Source organism: Labrus bergylta, chromosome 1 (assembly GCF_963930695.1).
Source record: "Labrus bergylta chromosome 1, fLabBer1.1, whole genome shotgun sequence".
NCBI lineage: Eukaryota > Metazoa > Chordata > Actinopteri > Labriformes > Labridae > Labrus > Labrus bergylta.
Window position 1 is genome coordinate 23,964,371 of NC_089195.1, and position 18,041 is coordinate 23,982,411.

General features: G+C 40.2%; 1 protein-coding gene across 8 annotated transcripts in view; it reads left to right on the plus strand.

The window, feature by feature from the left end:
* Nucleotides 1-18,041, plus strand: part of inpp4b (inositol polyphosphate-4-phosphatase type II B) — a 137,307-nt gene that overhangs the window by 102,736 nt on the left and 16,530 nt on the right. For all 8 annotated transcript variants that reach the window (XM_065957099.1, XM_029276189.2, XM_065957100.1 and 5 more), the window contains 3 exons: nucleotides 7,399-7,582; nucleotides 13,582-13,914; nucleotides 14,600-14,738. In XM_065957099.1, the coding sequence (XP_065813171.1) occupies nucleotides 7,399-7,582; nucleotides 13,582-13,914; nucleotides 14,600-14,738 (656 nt within the window). The remainder of the gene's footprint in view (nucleotides 1-7,398; nucleotides 7,583-13,581; nucleotides 13,915-14,599; nucleotides 14,739-18,041) is intronic.

Here is an 18,041-nt window from a genome sequence, read left to right on the forward strand (position 1 = left end):
AAAAGCGACCAGAAGCTAAAGTATACACATAGATGATATAAATGATCTTCAGGAAATTTCTCCTCTCCTAACATTTTAGAAACAAAACTTACCAACTTGTCAGCATTAATTATGAATACAAAACCATATAGAGGGGCCACATACATATATATATATATATATATATATATATATATATATATATATATATATATATATATATATATGTATATATACGTATATATACACACAACTTCTTCAAACCTGAGATCAGCAGTATCTTCCACATTTTGCTGTCTCTGCCCTTTGCATGCAGCATGGGGGTATATGTCACTGGAGTTCAGTATGTGGTCACTTGATAGATGCCAGGAGAAATGAAGGGTGATTTTTCCCAAGGCTCCCCATAGAGTGCAAAGTCATTACAGACCATGCCAGATCCAATTAGTTACAGAGTTTGCCGCTCTAGAAAGAGGGGAAGAGAGGGGAGATGGAGAAGGGTGAGGTGTGGGGTTGAAATGGATAAGTTGATGGGAAAATAGTCTGAGGCATGTGCTGATAATAAAAAATGAAGAAAGGACTTCTTTACGCTCAAGTGCAAAAGTGAATTTGGTTAAGATGGTCAGTTTTATCTGCTAGCGGGACATTGATAAGGTTACTTTGGAGAATCCACTGACGTGAAATCGTTTTCTTTCAATGAGAGATTAGACTTCACAGAGAATTCTCCAGAGAGATACATCTTTTTGTTTCATATTTGACTTAGCTAATGACTCACTGTAGCTTAAATTTTCCAATTTTCCGCCTGGCTAACTGACTGCAGCCTGCGCCAAGCCTTATCCATGTTTGACCTGATGTGCAGTCATTTGTCAGTCATCCACAGAAATAGGAATAAAGTCCATTTTTCTGTGTTTTTTTTTCTCCGACTCGCAGTCTCTGTTTTAATGAAGGTGCGTGGCAACTTTACATGAGGAGCATTCATTATTTCATGCTTTAATTTGTTTTTATTATGCAAGCACTAAATGTCTGTCCAAATATTTAGCCCAAAGGATCCCAATGAGATGTGTGCCCAAGTCTAAATGAGAGACCCTTAATTGCATTTAAAGTCAGCCTAGTTAAGTGGGGACAGATACATGTGTTCGTGCACACACACTGACTCATTATACCTCTCCCAGTATGTCTTCTGGCCTTTCACAAGCAGCCTTTTGTTATCACATTTGATTAAAAAGGGGACAATCGTCGAGATGTGAGCTTTGGCTATTCAATGTGATATTAATTCATCAAAGACCAGATGGAAAAGGTTTGAGAAGGGCTAAAAAAAAAAGAGGAAAACTTGAGCTCAGAGGTGTTACCAGGATAGCAATAAAAGAGCGATCTGTCTTTGTTCCCCAGACACTAGAAGAGAAGAAGGGGGGGGGGGTTCTTTCCAAATCCATTAAAATCCTGCATTGGCCAAACTTGGCAATGACCAGGGTATGCAATGTAGTTTGTCTCTCAGGATGGGTCAGGCAAGAGTTTAATCAATATCTACACTTAGTATTCCTCCAGAAACTCTGCAGATGCACACACAGGGCAAGAGCATTTATCTTTCATTAATGCATGCAGTCCCACTTAAATGGCTGTTTTAAAAGTCACTGGATTTTTATCTGTTTTTAATTGAACCCTATAGACGGAGCTGTGGATGTGCTGAGGTGGTCTAATCATTCATTAACAACTTCTTTTGAATTATTCAGTTCATCTGCATAACGGTGCAGCACACTTTTTGGAGACCAATTCAATGGAACCTGGATGAATGCGAATTCTGGCTGATGTTGTGTATTTAGTCATATGGGATATATGCAGCACAACATGGTTTATGACTTGGGTCTGGGAGATCTGTCCTCCCAAACTGTGTTGCAGGTAGTCTGGTCATGGCGACAGGCCTGTGGTCAAGCAGAGCAGCAAAGTGACACATTCCTGCGACACAAAGAGTGGTTGAGACTACATCACACATACTTAATAGAGTCTCTTGGGGACGATGTTCAGATTAAATGTGACGAGCAGCATGTTGTCCAAACAAAATAACTCTCTCACAGGGGGCCTGTGTGTTCAGAGACAGGACATTGGCAGTGGCTGGGACTGCATGCTGATAGACGGCAGCTTGTTAGCTCTTCGCCTGCTCTGAAGTCAGCCTGCTCCGCATTCTGAGGGAGATGGAGAGAGATGCTGGCAGTGGATCTGGTCACAGCTCAGGGTCTCTAGCTTGTGTCTGAATTGTGGAGGGAAGACTTTGGCTGGTATTCTGAAAACTGTCGTGAGATCAGTGTCTAGCAGAGGATTCAACAACAGATGGAGTTAGGTAGTTAAAAGAATAAGATCCTCCAGGCTGTATCCTATCTATATTTGTTCTATTGTAGCGGTGTGGCAGTGGCCTGGTGAAAGAGTTGTGATTAGAGTGTGCTGTCTAAATGACGAAGGAGGCTTTGCCAGTCACCTGGAGTGCTGCAGGGCTCTGTGCTGACGTAGCTGCATTCTACTCCTGCTGGCTGTCAGCAGCAGGCCACAAGCTCTTCATTAATTTCCCCTCCACTATTAATTAGCCACGGCTGGAGATGCTGGCTTAATTAGGCCTGTGGGCCCAGCGGTTTTCTCCCTCTCATTACTGTTATAACCAATTTCCCATTGATCATTTCGGAAAACCAAGAAGTAAGTTCATCCCTGACATACTGCTGGTTTTAGTAACATATTAGCAGACTGGAGTCTCCTCCTAGACCCAAGTTTACATGAAGGAGCGTTACACTACAAATGTTTGAGCCTGTTTGATAGACATCCACATGCTAAAACATGTTTCTTGTTTGTGTGACATTTGAATTATAATAAGTCCCAGGCAAGAGTGTTATTAAAAAGCGCAGTCAAGTACAGTGTGCATGTTGTGCTGAGGTGTAGTGGCAGCACACCTTCGGTATTTTCATGGCTGGAGGCGCGTGGAGCACCCAGGGCGTGCATGGAAATGAGGTGGGATTAAGAGGAATCCATTATCATACATTATCAGTGAGTGTGTTGAGGTCTGACAGCAATTCCTTTTAAAAGCATTGCCTCCCACAATGACATGCTGACGTCATTGTATGGAGTCTGGAGGAGCTTTACCTAAGCCAATATCTAAAAGGTAGGGGGGTGTTGCATTTTAAAACTTAGTCCAAGTTAAATATGCATCCAAAGCTGGATGAGTTGATTACTTGTTTTTGAACATATCCTGCAGGCTTTATATAAATCTATTCTAACTGGAACTGGACATTGTTGCATTTACTGAGCTTGCATGCACCAATTTTGTCACTGTTGAGAAAATCTGAAAAAAGCTGCTTTCTATTCCGCCCATGCAAACTACATATTACCTTAACAAAACTATATGTAAGCCATACGTTTTTAAGTAAAAAGCATGTTGTTCATCACTAGTGGTCTAACAGATCACAGTTGATCTGTCATCTGTTCTGATCACCCCCATGGTTTGGGTCGCATGATCCACAGATCTATAGAAATCAGTGAACTGCAGCTACATCTCTGTATGGTTAATTTGTTCTGAACACTGCTATGACTTTCCTCCTTTTCATACACCATGTCTATATTCATCATGAAGGTATCAGCCCCTGGCTGCGTAGAATATCAATCAGTAACCTAATGTTAGTTCTGTTACAGTCTTCTGTAGTTCTAAACTATGTTCAGTCCAAAAACTGGAGATATATTCCCTAAACCCATGTTCCCTGTTTGTTGTTCTGTCTGACTCAGACAACAAACGTTGCAGGTGCAGCCACCGCTCCCAAAGAAAAAAAAATTGTTTTGGTAGATTGAAAGAAACGTTTTAATCACAGGAGGATTTCTATTGTTGTTTGTAAAGTTGATTCCCTGATGGGGGGAAACACATGCTGTCATTGAAATGATGAACTCACATTTAAAATCACTTTATGAATAAAAAGAGAGTTCAAGTTTATCCAACTGTTTCTGTTCCTATTATCGGTAGCACTGTGTATATAGTGAAGAAAACTGAGGATGTGATACATTAAGATTAATGAAGTTAAAGTATTTTGATTTGCAGTGCTGTAAAAATACACTGTTTCAGTCATGGCTAGCTGAGGAGTAAAAGGGTTATATTATAAGTTTTTGTTTTTTTGGCCAATCCAAAAAATGACAAAAATCCATAATCTGATCCAAAACATCAGATTTAGCATCATTGCGCCACTATTTATTCAGGCCACAGGAAAGTCCTCTAGGTATTCATTTTCAGGGGGGAAACTCTCATGTGCGTACTGCACTGCATTGTTAATGGCATACATCCAATACAACAGATGGATAACAAACCTGCCATCTTTTGAGCTCATTGTAGAGAACTGTCCAGCTCTTCTGTGTAGATTTGCTGATAAAAAAACAAATACTTACCCCCAAAACAGGTTTGCTCAAAGTACAATGCATAGTTGACTTAAAGCAGGCATGTGTCTGTGAATTATTGAGATAATGGGTTAATGGGTCCAAATACATAATGTATGTGTACTGTGTAATGTTTCACGCACAAATGAGCCTCTTTGATCAACTGTGTCACCACCTCGACTTCATTTAAGTTACAAATAATGTAATGATCTCAAATTATATTACAACAATAATTTGAAGGCAATTTAGAGTTTTCTGTTCATAAAAGTCTGCACAACTATTTTCAAACATGCAAGTGCTTGATCTATCTTTATTTCATATAGCGGCCTCGTTGCATCACAATGGTTGAGCCATTCAATTGGCTGGTTTGTTAGTCACTAGTTTGTCCTTTAAGTGGAAAAACATGCAAATGAGTGAAGTTGAAAAACTCGGTAGCATGTATGGAAATGTAATCTTAACGAGTCTCCCAGGACTGAAGTCATACACATAAATATTCATTAAAAGCATGCAAAGGTTTATGCATTTGCTGGGCTAATGGTTAACTTTCATATTACAAATATCAAGGACACGATTATACTGCGGACGATGAAGATAACCCCTGGTGTTTAAATTCCCTGTATCGCTTTGACTGATGTTATCAGAAACCAGCCAATTTACAGTCTGAGCAGGAACAGTCACCAAAACGTAAATGATTCTCTTAAAGGAACTTTGAACTTCCTTTATGATCTTTACAGATAATGAGTGCTAAAGCAATAGAACACTATCGATATTAATCGCTCAAACTGTGTGATCAAACGGTAATTGCCTAAAAACAAATGTCGACATGAAAGAAATTCAAGCATGAATCAACATGAAATAGAGCCGTCATCAAACAAAGAAGTAAATAAAAAGTTCTTCAGGGCGCTCCTTTAATCAAATATAAAGGACTTAGAGGCCTTTTGTGAGTGCAGGTGCTGTGAGTCAGCTTGAGGCTAAGTCCTGCTGACAGTAGACTTTTTCTCTTGGATTTATTTATTAATGTCATGCACTCCAATGACACAACAAAGTTTTATCCTAGCCATTACCTCAGGGGTCAAATCACCTTCTTTCTAAAATCAACAAAAGAAATATACACTTCAGAAAAGTAGTGCCTCTTTATTGAAGGGTTGTTTGGATTATTGTGTGCATTTTCTACTCACACTGGAATAGATATCTGCGTCTGATACTGCTTAGGAAGCAGTTTACTATGCTAGATGTGCCACAGATTTAATGCCATTACCACTACCACCCTTAAAAAAATAGAATTAAGTGGTTTCAGGTGAATTATCATGTGACGATAACAAACATCAACCTGAACCGCTTGCAGAAAGTGATATGTTAGTCAGAACTAGCTAAATATAAACAATCGTTGCTCTCTTTCTATTCATATTATGTGTAATTTTAACCCACTAGAAGGTTACTATAAGTACTAGTCAATTTTCAAGACTATGTATCCCTTCTGTATCTGTACTGGTACATATATCAGTATAAGGAAAGAAACAATATTATCGGAGCATCCGTTCCCTAAAGTTTTCGTTTACATTCACGCTGCTATGTCTCTGTACCTGCTACTGCCTTGGTAGCCCCGTTTGGACTGACAGCAATGCTGCTTAGGCAATTAAAGTTCTTTCACCACAGCTAGCCTTAGAGGGGATCATCTCCATCCTCAAGCATCAGGTGGCGGGTCCCAGCGTTAATTATTGCCTGCATATGCTCCCTAATGGGATTGGATTTGTACTCATGAGTCAACAGGGCTGTTATTGAATCTCACCAGCAGACGCAATTGTCTTCTTGCAAAAACTTCCTCTTTTGCCTCCTTAGTGGTGTATCTCTACTTATGCAGCCCTGTAGGATTTTTTTCTTTCTTCAGTTATGCATAATGTAAAAAGACGATTGCGGGCTCAGAGGATGAAAGGGGTTTTACAGACTTAACTTTGTTGCAAGAGATTATTCAATTAAGGTCCTCTCTGTGGCTGAAGTCTTAGCATTTGAAGGTACGGTTGTAAAAGTGGGGATAACACACGTTTGTAAGCAGATGATGGTGGTCTGTGTGTCTCTCCCGGTTAGTGATTCCTTTGATTCGCTTTGAACTTGTGGGTGGTAGTCCTCCAAGGGGCTCATTAGCTGTAATGACAAGGCCAAGGTTTTAAAGCTAAGCAGTCAAAGATATAGTTAGTGGCTAGTACCTTCAGCAGTTTGCCTAATTTGTTAAATCCTTTGGATATCTCAGGCTTATTGATACATCAGGTAGTGCTGTTTGACGCAGGGTGACTTTAAAGAAGCACTTTCTTCTCCCTCACTGGGAAGTATTTCGAGCACTGCAGACAATTCTTTATTAATGCAGCCATTCTAAATGTGCTCCTCCTTTAGTCTCTCTCTCTCTCTCTCTTTCTCTCTCTCTCTCTCTCTCTCTCTCTCTCTCTCTCTCTCTCTCTCTCTCTCTCTCACTCCCTTTGTGTGAGTTATGCCATAGGATCTGGCTCTGGGCTCTGGCCTACATCAAGGCTTGCAGAGTTGATTCTAAACTAGCTGCGAGGGGTTGCAAATGGCTGCCTCGCTCCACTCTACATCTTATGGCAGGAAGTCAGCAGAAACTCATTGAAAGTCACTTGAACTTTACCTGAGGAGAATGTTTGATTGGAGTGATTTGCCCTGAATCTAGGAACTGACAAGAGGTGTTTTTGTTCCAGATTAAATAGCTCCCCTAGAAATGAAAGAGGGATTAATTATTCATAACTGGAAAATTGGGTTGACATTGGACTGCAGGTCCAATTTGACAAGTTCAGGCTGAGTACCTGGAAAGCACCGTTTGTGCGTAGAACGACCAAATGGAACGGGCTTAAGAAATTAGTGCTCTATTAGCAATGTTCAAGGTCGATAAAAAGCTGTGATTTGTCTGTTTGTCATTACTTGATTTCAGTACAGAAATCTGTATACACTGTATACACTCTATATCCACACTACAATTTAACCCTAATTCATGTGTTGTTGCTTTTTCCTTTCCTTCAGCTTCAGCACTGCCTACCAGTGCATCTACTATTCTCCAGAGCACACAGCCAAAGCTCAGGAGGTCCTCAGCACCATGAGCCTCCTCCAGCCCCACATCAGCAGCTTAGCGGACCAGCTCCTCAAGGCGTCACAGGAGCACTCTTCTTCTGGACTGAGGGACTCACTCAAGAACCTGTCTGATAAGGTGAGACCCCCCCCCCAACCCTCCAGACAACCTCACGTACATCAATGCTCTCCCTTTTACTTCCCATGGCCCAAATACTTAAATCCCCCGTTTTATTCTGTTAGAAAACATTGTTGTGTAATACTTTAGCCTGAAAAGCATTTTAGATCTACACTAATCTAAGTGTAGTGATGACTTCATTTAAACCCAAATTCACCTAAAACGACTTGATTATTTGGTCTTGGGTTCCACCTCTGGCTGTTTTTCCCTTTGCAATCTGAAGACTATTCAGGTGTATGTATTGGCCTAAACTGAGTGTGACACTCTAAATTATTACCCCCACTGAGGATTAATCCTGCAACAGTGACTTTGTACCAGCCCCAATCATATTCTGCTTTTTTTTTCTCCGCAAACAAAACTACGGCATTAATAAATACTCGAGCTGAATTTCAATCTAGCTGTTGCTTCGACACACAAAAACATCCACATCCACAACCTGAGGAGAAATCCATAACTCATCATAAAAACGCCAAACTAAGAAAAGTGAACAGCAGCGTGGAGGTTTACTGAGTTGAGGCGTTTTTATCAGTATAATTAATGAATTACATCTGGTGCTGTCAGATTGCAATCTGTTGTGGGAGAGATTGTTTTTGCCACAGTGGAATAAAGCGCAATCAGCCCGCTTAATTGGTACATTCGCTCTGTCACCACTTCCTCTCACCCTTGATTAGACACGCACACTGTGGGCAAGTAAACCCCTGGCCTGGTCAGCACTAGCAGGGCTGCTCTCTGATTAAAATCTCAAGCTGTTTGAGTGTGTGTGTGTGTGTGTGTGTGTGTGGTCTTGAGACAGTGGAGGTGTGAAACTGTGTGTTTGAGAGTGTGTTGATAGCTGATGTAAAGCCTCCTGTCATGAGCAACATCACATTATTTATCAATATTTCCTTCTTCACATCAGTTCGTCTATCATAGAATTCACGTGTTTTAACACATGCACAAATCTGTATAGATTAGATACACTCATAGATCTACAAACTTTTTCAGGCATTTAAACTCATCTCAAAACACTCACAGGAACATTGAAAATTTCGTAAATGTGTTTATTCAATTTGTATTCATGGATTTTGTTAGCTTAATGGAGTTAGCTTAGCTATATGACTACTGATGGATAGCTACAGGCAGTAAGCTTAGCTAGGAGTTAAGACTAGAAGCATTGGGGAGCCGTTAGACTTTCTGCAGATGCATCAGAATCAGCCTGCAAGCACATCTAATGCTCAAGAATTTATATTTGATTTATATCTTGTGTATTTACTACCGTAAATATGAAGCCAAATCCCTTTTTTACTGGACTCTGGCAAACTGATGAATGTCCAGTCAGCCTTTTAGCACTTTTGTCTTTGTTATGATTTTAAACAGAAAATGTAACATTTGGATTTTTAAACTTTAGAGGTTGAGGTAGTACAATTTTGTAATCTTTTAAAAATAACAAGGCAAACTGTTCCCTCTGGTTTCCACTCACACTAAAGCTAAGTTGACTGGCTTCTAGCTTAGCCTCTTTCTTCCACTGTTTACGTGATATTTGAATAAAGTAAGCTAGAATACATTACCTTTAGATGTGGAACAACTGACATTTTTCCATATCATCTTAAAAAATGCATTTTGTCACCAATGAGGTAATTTGTTAGTAAAAATGACAGAATTGTGACTGCAGCACATAACATCATCTATCTTTACACTCCACATTTGGCAGGAGTTGTAAATTACCGGGGAAAAGACACACACTAAATGAAAATGCCTCCATACTGTCACCGAAGGTCAGACAGATATTTGATATCGTTCTTACAGAAGTATAAATAAAGGCGAGTGCATTGAGAGTGAGTCTCTGGAGTGTGTTTGAAGTTTCTCCAATAAAGACGGTGAGTCACACCTTCAGAGATTCTGGGAAACATCATGAGACACCTGCAATGAAAATCAGGAAGATGTAAGAACCTTTTTTTTTTTATTTCTTATCAAGAACTCACTGACGTCTTTCTTTTTTGGTTCAAACCACCAGACTTAAGGCCAGATGAGTGTTTTTCAGGCACATCCTGATTTGCACGGGACTCACCAAATGCCCTGTCATTCATGGCTTTGATTCAGTTGATGATATAATTATAATCTGATGATAATTAAAATAAAAAGGGAACACATATTCTCTCCTTTCAGCTGTGTCTTGACTAAATCAAATCTCTGCTGTATTGGTTACCTGGCTTGAGCTGTGTGTGTATCGTCTTGGCATGATTGTGTTCAATTATATGGTGTATAGAGGTCTCATACGCACTAGTGAGTAAGTGTCCTCACAGCCAAGTGCTATTGGATTCTGACCAGCTCTATCCATTCAGCCTCCCTTCATTCCACAAGAGTAGTTGCACTGAGTGAAAAAGCTCTATTTTTCACTCAACCCAGACCCGCTCATCCTGCAGGCTTAAACTGTTCAGGGTGAAAAGATTCCTTTACTTTTCACCATTTTTTATATCAAAGGTAACTTTTTTTTTTACAGTTATCTACAGAGGCTCTGCCTGACTTACACTCCTGCCAATGTGAGATGTTATCAGCAGATATGTTGAAAAAAAGACTAGCAACAGTTTTTCTCTCGAGGGAGTTTTGCCGTTCAGTTCACTTAAACAGGTAGGAGTGGATGAGCTACACTATGTGCTATTATTTTTGCATGTGGGTGAGCAAAGATTCTGTGATTTAGGCGGGAGAGAAAAATAAAACTGCAATTATTATTTATCTATTTATTGGGGGGGGGGGGGGTTATTAGATAAGACAGCTAGAGAGACAGGACATGTTGGGAGAAGAGAGTGGGGGGATGACATGCAGCAAAGGACCAGGTCAGATTTGAAGCCATTGCCGCTGCAATGAGGACTATTGCTTCCGTACATGGGGCACGTGACAAAGCTCTTCTGTCTACAGGAGAACTCCTATGGTGTCGAAACTTTTATCACGACATCTCCTACATGTCCTACAGAACAGTATGTCATTAAAAAGTCTTCTGCAGATCGCTGTGGATCCTGATCTTATAGGATATAGTCCTGTCTCTGTCTGAGTATTTAGGAATACAAACATTTAATTTAATGCTTGTTTAGTAATAAAGCCAATTCCCCTTTCCTTAGTAAGGATGCATATATTACAAATCTTATAAAATCAGTTCATCAGCATAAAAAGTTACTGAAAAGCGCTGCCATGATCAAATATATGAGCTCCATGACACGGTGGTTAAGAAGTGCAAATATGTCCCAGATTGTTTTAAATACAGTACGCTTTTGTTCACTCATCTCAGGAAAACGATGAATAAAACATGCTCTCATAGATTGCAAATTAACACTGAGGTCAGATAAGTGGAGTTCAATTTGAATATGAATTAACATTTTAAATTCCCAGTTCCTGTTAAGTGTTACAGTTGCTGAATCAAGCGTGGCTCTTTTTTTCTTTTCTTTTTTTAAATGTAGTCATTGGGACATTTTTATCTTAAAATGTTTTCTTCTTTGTATGCGATTGTGTGCATCACAGATTAGTGTTCCAGCTGAGATGCTCCTTCTCAGGCAATTACACATGTAGTCTTATCCATAGATTTCAGCTCTCACATCATTGACTTACAGTAATGGAACTGATTTGGATCCATGCAAGGCAATTAAAACGGGTATGAATTAAACACAGTGGTACTTCCAGTATAGTCGTAACATGCTTCTGCTGCTCAAACATTCATCAAAAGGGTCATTTCATGTGGATAACGGTCTTTTATATTTGTTTTAAATAAAGAGAAGAATAGTGACGCTCATGTGGAAGTGAGTTGTTTCTTAATGACTGAAACAGACTGGATGTACGAGAAGAGGAACACCATGAAACTTACACTCTCCATCTTGACATTTAACATTCTAGGACATAGATTTTGTTCTGTATTAATAGAATAAGTGTGACCATAGTGATGTGAGAAGGCAGGGGAAAGAGAGAGTGGGAGGAAATAATATAGTTGAGAAAAAAACAACAATAATAACATATCATTTAGAGCTAACAATCTTTAAAATGCAAATAGACTCACAAAAAATGTCCAGGTGTAGAGCACATACACATATATAGTAATACACATCATGGTAACAGGAGAAGTACAACTGAATAAGAGCAGACATGCACCCACAGAGCAACACAGGAGCAAATACTGTGTCACTGTAGTTAAGAAAAGAGTTCATCTATGTGTACTCCGACAGCATTTTACTTTTACATTCCATGCATTTGTGTGCTATTTTAATATTTCTCCTTCCAAACATCAAGACAAGTTACAACGTACATGACGATAATGAGATCAAAAGACGTCTCAAGCCCATACAGAAAAGAGCAGGAAACTTTTTCTTCTTTGTTTGAAGAAGTTGAATCAGTACTTCTACTTTCATTAGAGTCTTTTTTTTAGAGGAGTGTCACAACTTAAAGTAAAGAATATGTGCACTTTTATCACCTCTGTAGAGCGGCAAGTGCCTAACATAAGAGAAAAGGTCTCTCATGTTGAATCTTTAAAGCTTCATTTCAACAGAGTGCACGGCAAACCTTCAATGTCATAAAACCTTTTGGAAGTGATTCCCATCTATGAGGTCAAGACCTGCGGATAAAGTTCAACTCAAAGGGCCAATATATGAATATATATACGAGAAGAAAAAGTAGATCTCTGCTTCACATTTGATGTTTCTTATACCAGCATGTTCCAGGTACTGCCATCTTATGTTGAATTTGTAATGGTATCAGAAGCGTCAAAAGTCAAAATAGCTCCTTTATAAGAGATAAAACATTGGTTCAGGCTTGTTCAGGTCTTTCATTCCATCTGTAGTCAGACTGTTTAATCAGACTGTTTAACAGTATCACCACCTCATGACTCATATCAATAATGCTACTCTAATGATAATTATATTCCTGTTTCTTGAGCTGTTGAACAAAAAAAAAACCTAATCCCCCATGGGGGCTCAATAAAGTGTATCTTTATCTTTATCTTAATTTAAGAAGTCCAAATACATACAGGAGTTCCAGTAGAATTCCTAAAGTTAAATGAATAGAATAATATGTAGGATTGGACTAATAAGGTGTGTAGGCCTAGGCCATGAAGGTATCATAGCCTGTGATTCAGCCTTCCTCTGCACTGGCCCTCTCCTCCTCCTGCAGACAGCTGCGACAGCATGGGAAGCCTGAGGGTTTACGGCCATCAAGGGGTCAACTGCCAAAAATAGTTCAGGATTGCTTCTGTTTGACATCCACATAAAACATCTGTAGCACCGGGGCTGGATTGGCCTGGGGTTCTTTTCCACACGTATCTACTTCTTTGCTGACTCAGCCTTTTCCTCAGCTTCTGGCAGCCTCAACAAGCCCACTATTCAGTCCACATCAAGGGGGTAGGAGCAGGAAAAGGGTGTTTGTGCTGCAAGTATATGAACATAATGACCTTGCATGTTTTCTTTTCATGGAAGGCCTGGCCCGGGTTTTGTCAGACGGCGTTTTTCTGTGGTAATAAAATTGCTTATTGCAGTGCTAACTCAATTACTCTGGCGAGCCCTTATCATTTTTTTTACGCAGTGGCAGCAGCAGCGTGAGGCTCCTCTGCGCCCGGATCGTCATCAACTTACAGTAGCTGGCGTGTTTGAGATCAAAGGAGGTGTCCTCCTTGGAGAAACAGGCTGGAGGAGGAGTAATTGAATTGTTTGTTGTTTGTTGCTGTTTTTTTTGTTGCTCACCAGTAGCGCTGTAGTAATGGAAAGCAGCGTCTCCACGGTGGAGGAAGGTGTTTATTTTCCTTGTGTCTTATTCTCTTCCTCTGTAAATAGTAACCTGCTTCCAAAAGTGTTTCCTTCATCCACCCACTCACCTCGCCAGTGTGACAATTCCTCCTCTAAATCTCTCACTGTCTCTATTGCTTTTTCAGCACTTTCATTTTAATTTGTTTTGCTGTCCCTCAATAACCTTTTCCCATCTCTCTTTTTTTTTTTTTTCTACTCTCTCAGACAGAGCAATTTGTTCACACACTTAAGGATGAATTGGTCAAGAGTGCTCTGCTAGCGCTGCATGCGGCACGGCCCGGGTACGTTTCCAAGAACCAGAAGCAGACTCCGGTGCAGGGAGGCCAACATCAAGGCCACATCCAGCAGAGCAGCGACCAAAACCAGAGCCCGGTCCAGGGACTGCCAGGCCACAGTCCAGCCGCGCCGGCCACTGAGAGCACCGTGGTGTGCAATAATGTGGAAGCACTACAAACCACGACTGCAGGAGAAGGTGGGACTTTGCCAGTGAGGCAAGACTCAATACCGCACCACAAAGAGTATGACGAGGAGGAATGGGTGAGTTTGATTGCAAAGCGATGTGACATATTACTTTAACTTCTGATCCTCATGTTAGAGGAAACTAAACTATCACTATAATGCAGATCAACTATTTTTTCGTCAAACTATCTCAAAAACATCTTAAATAAGTCTGCATACCAAACAATACTCTTGTCTATTTAATTGGAGGTTTTCTAAAAGGAGTTATGACAAACTGCAATTTATTTCATGGCATCTTTTTGATTCCGCGCCATGCTGTTCTTTTCATTGAAGTTTGTCTGACTGTTGGTTTGTTTGTCTGTGAGGACAGCATCTGCCTCACTGACAGCAGGAGCTATCAGGGTTTCTGCAAACCAATGCCTAATTATCGCTCAAAATATTCCTCTGCCTTTTAACATGCACAAAACCTATTTTTTAAGCGTCCAGGACCAAAATACACACTGCAATTTACAGTGATCACGCACACACACACACACACAGACACACACAGTCACACACTTGCACACAAAATACTCTTTGTTAACAGCAGGAGATTAGAAAAGTTAAAGAAAGCTGGAAACAACAGAATGCTTTGAGCTTTGTTGCTTTAACAGTGTCTGTTAGACATTTTGATTCCGTATATATCTAACCAGAGAGAAAAAGAGAGAGATATGTAATCATGGAGGCTTGATCTGACTGCTGATTGTGTCTTCTGCTCTTTCAGGACAGGGAGTGGGCAAACGTGGCCAAATGTCTCAACTGTGTCATTGCCATGGTGGATAAACTCCTAGACGAAGACAACAACAAGCAGGAGCCAGTCCCTGAGCAGCATCTTGCTGATGTCATCACCTCACACAACCCCGGTAAATCACTGTTTTTGTGAATCAAAAACATTAACCTGTTACATCTCAGGGTGTTTTTTTTTTCAAACTAGCACAGTTTTAGTTACTCTCTGTGTTGTTGTCTGAAGTCGGTTGGTATGTGTAGACATGATCAAATCTCCAAAAAAAGCTTGGAAACAAACATTACTGTAGTCCCTAGTCCTGATACATCACTTATAACTGCATTCTTACATCCATCTTCCTGTCACTGAATACCTTTCCAATAACTGAGTAAGAGAAGATTTCATCTACAGCCAAATACTATTTATGGAGAAAAAAAATACCATTAGTTGTGGAAAAACGCCTCCTGTAGATAAACCTTGCTCCTTGCAGAGAGCGATCTAAACGTCTCTGTAAGGCTCATCTCCAGAAATTGCAGAATAAGGTAAAGTACAACAGTGCTGCTGTAGCTTTCAGCATGATAAGTCCCACAATTTGTAATAACTTCCTTCCTACAGTATGTAGTGATTAATATGTCTTAAAACAACTGTGATATCTGCCTGCCACAGCCTGCTGTGTGTAAAACAGCTTGAAGTCAGTGATGATTAAGACATCATGTTTTTATCCTATTTGTCAGTGAAAGTCAAAACCTCCAAAACTATGAAAACAAATAAAGACAGTTAATATAAATAGTTTATGAGTCATTCCTGTTGAATGAAAAAGCAAATTCTTATCATACAGGTTGTTGTCTTTTTGCAGTTTAACAGATACAGTGACAACATAGGTTACTCTGTAATAGTATGATGCAGAATTGGCTCGACGTTACCTATGATTATCATTAGCAACATATTACCTATCTGAGACTTAAGTCCCATTTACAAAGCAGCTGATAATTTTAGCTTCAAAATGTTTTTTTTGGCCCAAGAATGATATTAGTAAAACAAGTATATTTTCACTACGAGGGAAATAAACAGACCGATCAGTGTTTTGGGGATATTTACGGGCTTTGTTGAGAGTGCGGGGAGACTTTGGTCCAACTCTGAGGCTCCCTGTTATTCAAGCATGAGAAAAAGAAAAAGTGAAAGTGTTGCCAAAGAAGTGGATGAAAGCAATATTTGATATTCAGAGCCATTCACTGCTGACCGCAAGCTGCCCAGTCTCCCCTTACATCCAATGAAATCCTGCCTCAAGCTTGAGTCCAGACAAGTGCCCAGTCTGCTTCGACTGCCAACTGGCATGTGGAGCAGAAGCATTAGTCCGACCAGGCGACAAGGAGAGGCTCTGTGTGTGTGTGTGTGTGTGTGTGTGTGTGTGTGTGTGTGTGTGTGTGTGTGTGTGTGTGTGTGTGTGTGTGTGTGTGTGTGTGTGTGTGTGTGTGTGTGTGTGTGCTCACACATCTGTGCTGGAGCGTGCATGTGTATCAGCGTGTGTCTGCAGGTGAGAACAAGGCCATCCGCCCGCTGTACAGTCTGATAGATAAGCTCAACCCCCTAAGAAACCTTTGTGGAGACGACGCACAGGCTCAGAGCAAGCGGTCATCTGCTTGTCTAAATACAAACATGGACGGAATAATGACAGAGGCGTTATCTCCTAGCGGAGATTGGTAAAGCTCTGGCGTTTGATGACGAGGCGTTGTGGGGGTTTGTGTGCTTGGAGACAGGTGTCCAGGCGACGAGATGACAGCTGGACTTCTGTTTCCTACGTCTTTGTGCAGAGGCGGTATTTGCCAATGAGATAAGACATGACTTCTCTGACAAGGCAGGGCAAAGCTGATGTGCTATACAGTCATGGTTGTGGTGCTTGTTTGATTTGTGTGTGTGCTTTTCTACATTCTTATCCCAATGTTCACCCAAGAACTTCTCAATATGTTGAAGTTGAACAGAGTGAATGGTGGGAAAAACTCATTTTGCTGCTACCTTATCCAACACTGCCCCCTATTGAAAGAAGACTGTACTTAAACTTGTTTTGAATGGAGCAAATACAAACAAGAAACCATTAAATCACACTTTATAACTGTATCCCTTTCCCTTTAAACGGTTTCTAAGCGGTTTTTAACTGTTTTTTAAGTGTGATACTCAAATAAGTCTGTGCATACTGAATCTAAGTGTGTGATGTTTTTACATATGCATATGACAATTATCTGGGTCAAATTTGGTCATACCAGCATTCACCGGAGAAGTTTTTTTTTTAAAGCATATAACCAGTGGAAAGTTACATGTTTTATTACAAAGCAGCTGTTGACATTGTAAGTCAAGTGTAATGAACAGATTCTCCACCCTTAGCATAACTTTATGCATCGTCACCATCTGATGAAGCACAAAGTTTCACTATACTGTTAAGTAAATTTGCTCTGCATTACATTTATCTCCTAGATCCTGTTTGTACAGGAATGAGGGTACATAAAGGATGTAAAGAGGAAGTTTCATGATGGTTTTAATGATCTTTATTACAGCGTGTTGTATCTATACATTTATATCTAGACATTATGGCAGGGGCCTTATTTATAAGGTGATGCAACATTCAGCTCATGCAGCAGTTAAGTATTTCCCTGCCATCCAAAGTCATTTGTGACATTTTGATGCCCATTGCAGTGTGTGCACAGGCAGGAGGAGAGGCACAAACAGGTGGAAGGTAAATTGGAAGGAGGCAGCTCATAACCAGCTGATAATATTTTGTTTTTTGGACATTCTGCTGACAAAGGACTTCTAAGATCCACATGTTTTTGTATAAGCTGTACACAGCTACTTTTTACTGCGTGAAAAGCTTCTTTTTTCAGTTCAACAAATCTGTTCCACACCTGAAGACAGCACCCACATGTTGATGAATCTGCGGCCTCTGATATGAAGAGTGCCATGGCAGTGCCTCTATATATGGTTGTTCACCATGTTTAGATAACATGTAAGCATCACCTTGCAGCCACACACCTCAGACTGGTTGCTCATAACTTCATATGTAGCATGTTTCAGCATGAGACATCAGAATACAGGGGCTCATTAATTCTTGTTGCCTCTTTTTTTTCTTTTTAACAGACAGACTATGCGTTATTGTGTCACATCAATTACAATATAATGTGATCATTGAGGACATAATGTGGTGTTTAATCAGCGCTGGAATAGTGTTTGATTCATGCGATCTCATAAAGTGCTGCCACACTTTATTTGTTAACATAATTTATTTCCGTCATCATCGTACTAATTACGTTTGAAAGAATTCACACCATCTGGATTTTGGCTGCACAATTGTGGTGATGTGTGTTCATGTTGTGCCTTCACCAGACAACAATATGACTTCCTGGAGGAGTGTGGAGCTATTGTAATCATACTTAACTGATTGTCACAGATGCTT